At 47.4% G+C, this 5,087-nt stretch overlaps 1 gene segment (V, D, J or C); it reads left to right on the top strand.

Annotated features, from left to right (window-relative positions):
- The first annotated feature begins 2,218 nt into the window (after window positions 1-2,218).
- On the top strand, window positions 2,219-2,890 carry LOC133462204 (T cell receptor beta variable 20-1-like). The segment is given in 2 exon segments: window positions 2,219-2,504; window positions 2,586-2,890. Coding segments are annotated over 2 exon segments (348 nt in total).
- Window positions 2,891-5,087: the final 2,197 nt, after the last annotated feature.

Raw genomic sequence — 5,087 nt, 5'->3', positions numbered from 1 at the left:
CTGATGGGTCAAATATTACTGTAATTATCCCAGATGTTCGGCTTGGACCAGTCCCTGATCTGTTTAATGTCTCCTGATGCACAAATACTATTTATTAACTAAAAAAGAATCTAAGATGAGCGGCCTGTCCTGTTTTGCCTCTCCTGTTCATCATGAGGGGGCGGGACTAAATCAACCAGCAAAAACCAGCCTCCTCCTCAACCTGAGTGGTCCTCTTCCTCCACAGCAGCTCTGATCATGTCCTGGTCCCTGCTCACCTGGAGCCTCATCTGGATTTCATGTAAGACCTCAGCCCTCCTGAACCTGCTCAGCATCAGTGTTTGACGCTGATATTCCTCCGACTCTGCGTTTGTTCTCCGCAGGTCAGGTGGGAGCCGTCACCTTTCACCAGTCGCCTCCTCGTATCGTGAGGCCGAACACCGAGGTCCAGATCAACTGTAGTCATGACGACACCGCCCTCATAGCGATGCTCTGGTATCAGCACCGAGGGGAAACCCGCTCCATGACCCTCATCGGGTGGGGATACGAAGCCTCTCCGACCTACGAGGGTCAGTTTGAGCGAGACTTCAAGCTGACGAGGCAAAGCGCCGTCGCAGGAGCTCTGACGATCCTCAAAGCAGAGCCGGCACACTCGGCTGTGTACTTGTGCGCCGCCAGCACACAGCGATGTGGTTTGATTCCCCTACCTGACAAAAACCAACCTCCTTCCTGGAAACCGACGTTCAGGAGACGAGTCTGTTCACAGATGAGCAATGCAATGCAATATGAATAATAGGAATATGATTGCATTGTCCACAAGGCAAAAACTTAAAGATATCTACTGTATATTCAAGTTTTTTCAAAACTTTTTGTAAACTCTCTATGTTTTAAACAAATTTGTTTTTGTTTAGTAAAATTAAAAAACTCCGGTGATAGGCAAATTCTTTCTTGCACAATTTGCACACAACTGTGCTTTTATCCAGGTTTCCACTCAGGAGTTTTTTCAGCATCCGCTGCTCGTCTGAAATGAAGAAAACACAGGGAAACGCACAACAGGCACACAAGCCTTTGAAATCTGTAAGAGAGAAAACAAACAAACAGACATGAGAACAGGCAGAGACACAAACAACAACCATTTCAGGTCCTTGAGACTCCTTGAATCAAAACTAGGCTAGTGCGATTATCTGTCCCTGAAACTGCGGAGTGAGTATGTAGGTGAGTGAGCAGGTGTGTATGTCTGTGTAACTGTGTGTGTGTAAAGTCAAAATGATGCTCTACCTGAATTGTAACTATAGTAGAGGAGGAGGGAGGAGGCAACCCCGCCACCCGAGAGACCAGAAGATGACAAGGAAAAAACCCTAACCCAGGCCACCAGTCGCCCCACGGAGGACCAGAAGAGGGCGGGAGGAAACCCCCCGCCAGCAAGCCCCGCCCCCTCCCAGCAGGGGACAGAGGGAAGCCCCGCCCCTCCCAGCAGGTGACAGAGGGAAGCCCCTCCCCCTCCCAGCAGGCGACAGAGGGAAGCCCCGCCCCCTCCCAGCAGGCAACAGAGGTGAAGGGAGAAAAATAAATTTTGTGTCCTGAAATGCCCTGGATTCCCAAAACATAGCTTTAATCAGCCATGCACCTGCTGTTTATTATAACAAATGCTTGTTTTTCTGTGAGAGAGAAGCTAGTTCACACAGGATTTTGGTCCCGTGTGAGCCGAGACTTATTTATTTATTTATTTATTTATTTATTTATTTATTTATTTATTTATTTATTTATTTATTTATTTACTTATTTATTTATTTATTTTTCAATGATTGATACCATGTAGGTAAAAACCAAAGGCATATATATGTGCATTATTGCTATATTTAATATATATGCATATATACGCCTACATACGCATACACATACATACATAAATATATACATACAAACCCAGTGATTTTTTTTTTTTTTTTTAAGCCGAGACTTATTTTGAGAACTTGCGGACGGGGGGGCGAATTGGCCTTTCCCCCCCCCCCTCCGCAAGGTGCTGAGTAGAAAGGTATAAAGACGCGAGAGCCGGTAATCCGGGTTCAGAGTCTGCTGTGGGTCTAGTGCACGACGCCCAGCGCGGTTTCTTTGGCCTACTCTGTATCAGGACTCTTTCGGCTCTCCAGTCTCGTGTCGAGGTAAGAGTATGGGCCTTGGCCCGTTGTAATTGTGTGTGCGTAATATTGCTCTGCCATTTGTGGGGGATGACTTGACACCTTGTCCTAGCAAAAAGAGTAATTGTGTGCGTGTCTTCTATGAAAATGCTTGCTTTTCTTGCTGGTAATAAGGGTCCATATATTATTATAGCAAAAGCGAGTGTGTGTGTGATTCATTTTGGTACAGCCAACCACTTCTAGAACCTTAAAGTGAAATTTCTCCCAAAACAAGAGGGAAGCCCCGCCCCCTCCCAGCGGCGTCTCTTCACAGATTCTGACGGAGCGGCGGCGCCAGCATCACAATGCCTCCAAGCTCCACCATCCTCCTGCTCATCTTCCTCCCATGTAAATGTCGGGGCAGTAAAACTTGTTTTTTATTGATTACACCAAACTCACAAACGTGACTGATCTCCGTTTCATCCACAGATCCAGCCGAGCTCGTGACATTTCAGCCGTCTCGTCCAAGAATAGTCAAAGACAAGGAACGGGTGGAACTTGACTGCCGTCATGACGACGACTCCATGAACGTGATGCTCTGGTACCAGCAGACCTTCAACGGTCTCATCAACTTAATCGGGTACAGCTACGTTGGTTCTGATCCAAACTATGAGAAAGGACTGGAGTCTCGGTTTAAGATCACGAGGAAAGACGCGAGAACGGGAGGACTGATCATCGCCAGCGCGGATGCGTCAGCCTCAGCTGTTTTCTTCTGCGCCGCCAGCACACAGTGATGTGGTTCAGCCAGACTCCTGACAAAAACCTCGCTGAACTGCCTGAGGTTTCTGTCAGGAGGTTCATAATGAGGGAAGTTTGACAGTTCTGAAGATTCTGAAGGTCCTGAAGGTCGAAGGCTGTTATTTAACTGTGTTAAATATCTAACTTGATAAATACAAGCTAAGGCCCCGTTTACACGTAGCAAACGGTGGTGTTTTCATGCATTTTGGCCGTTCGTTTACACGAAAACAAAGCTCATAGTCTCCAAAAACCATCATTTCAGATATCCCAAATGATTACAATCGCCATGTATACAGGGATAACCCTGTTTGCTCACGCATGGAAACAGATTATTCCAAATGTTTCAGTAACCGGAATATTAACCTTAACCCCAATTTTGACTGCATGTAAACGTAGTCACTGTTCTTTATGCTGTTTAAAGTAGCTGTAGCTTTAAAACCAAAAAACGAGAGTTTAGAGCACTAAAGAGAGAGGAGGGCGTGACTCTAGACGGGCGTGACTTCAGACGGCCAGTGACAGAGTCCTACCCCTACCGTTCTGATGTCATAACGTCAGTCATGTGACCCTCCTCTCTGTTCTGAGCAGTGCCGGACCGGCTACCAGACGACATGCTTGCCGTAGGACTTTATCTGTGGTGTCTTCTCCACTCAGGTGGGTACATTAATCTGTTAAAGTTCAACCTTATTTACAGAAATACTCATGAACAGTGCTGGAACCCCCACCCCAACCCGTACTGCAGGTGTTGCTATTGAAGTTCTCCAGTCAGGAGATCAGTTCTCGTACCCGGGAGGCGCCGTGACGCTGCAGTGCAGCCTGGGACGTGGGTTCAGCATGGGCAGCCAGACCATGCTCTGGTACCGACAGAACCACGGTGGAGCTCAGGTGGAGTTTCTCATCAAGGAGCATGAGGACGAGGTGGGACGCTTCCAGTCCTCCATCGAGACGTCCAAGAACAGCTTCACCCTGATGATACCGGAGCTGTTAATGAACGACAGCAGCACCTACTACTGCGCCGCCAGTCACAGTGATGCGCCGCCGCCACATGCTCGTACAAATACCAGGACCGCCACAGCCGTCTGGCAGGAAGCAGCTGTGGTCTCAGTTTTAGTTTATTAACCATGATCATGTTCATGAGATTGTAGCTCTCTGGGACTTTTAGGTTTCAGAGCACAGAAAGTAACTGATCCTCACAACGTATTAGAAGTAAACAGAACCTCAGTGGAACAACAACATATATGTTATCACTGATAAAAACAACAAAAGACTGCAGGTCAGCATGCAACTCCTGAAGCTCTGGCCTGCAGACGTGTACTGAAGAGAAAAGGAGGTGGGGGGGCAGACCAGCACAACAAACTACAAAACAATAGACAACAATTGATATAACTGATTCATACTTTTATGTGTAGTTGAGGGATAGTCCAGCTAAACTCCCACTACTGTCAAACTCCCTCAGGTAACGCTGACGGAGATGAGGTGACCCAGACCCCGCTGCTGTGGGCGCCTGCGGGCGGCAACGCCACCCTGGGGTGCAGCCACAGCAAGGGCGGCTCGTATTACCAGATGCATTGGTACAGACAGCTGCCAGGAAAAACTATGGAAACAATCGTGTTCACGTCTACGGTCAGAGAGGATCCCAACTTTGGAGGTTTGGAGGACAAGTTCTCAGTGACCAAGACGGTCGCTGAGAGGGGAACGTTGACAGTGAAGAACCTGCAGCCAGGAGACAAAGGCTTGTACTTCTGCGCTGTGAGTCGTTCTCACAGTGATGCTGGCGTCTGAGGGACATGAACGAAAACCCAGCCTTTGCCCTGAAGACACTTTATTCATCTGTAGGGGGAGCTACAGACTTGCATAACATCTGTCTTTACTGTATGCAGCTATTTCCAACCTCACTGTGTCCTATCCTGTTGAACAATAACCAGTACAAGTACTTTTATCTACAATGGAAAACGTGCTTAAAATGACAACATTTTCTTGCTTCCCCTTACAAGACAAGCTGCAGTGTCTTGAACCAGATAGTGTCTGGCTCATCCGAGAGTACAGAGCATCACAGCAGTCCAAAAGAGTTGTGATAAAAGCATGGATTACAATCTGAAAATGTTGCAGAGAGACAAACGGCATGAATTTGGTCAGTTGATTTAATGTGCAACTCAAGTTTAAGGTCCCTGCCCAGTCTTACACCCAGGTTTGTTG

The sequence above is a fragment of the Cololabis saira genome, chromosome 16, assembly GCF_033807715.1.
Source record: "Cololabis saira isolate AMF1-May2022 chromosome 16, fColSai1.1, whole genome shotgun sequence".
In the NCBI taxonomy this organism is placed as follows: Eukaryota; Metazoa; Chordata; class Actinopteri; order Beloniformes; family Belonidae; genus Cololabis; species Cololabis saira.
This window is presented reverse-complemented; position numbering and strand designations above follow the sequence as displayed.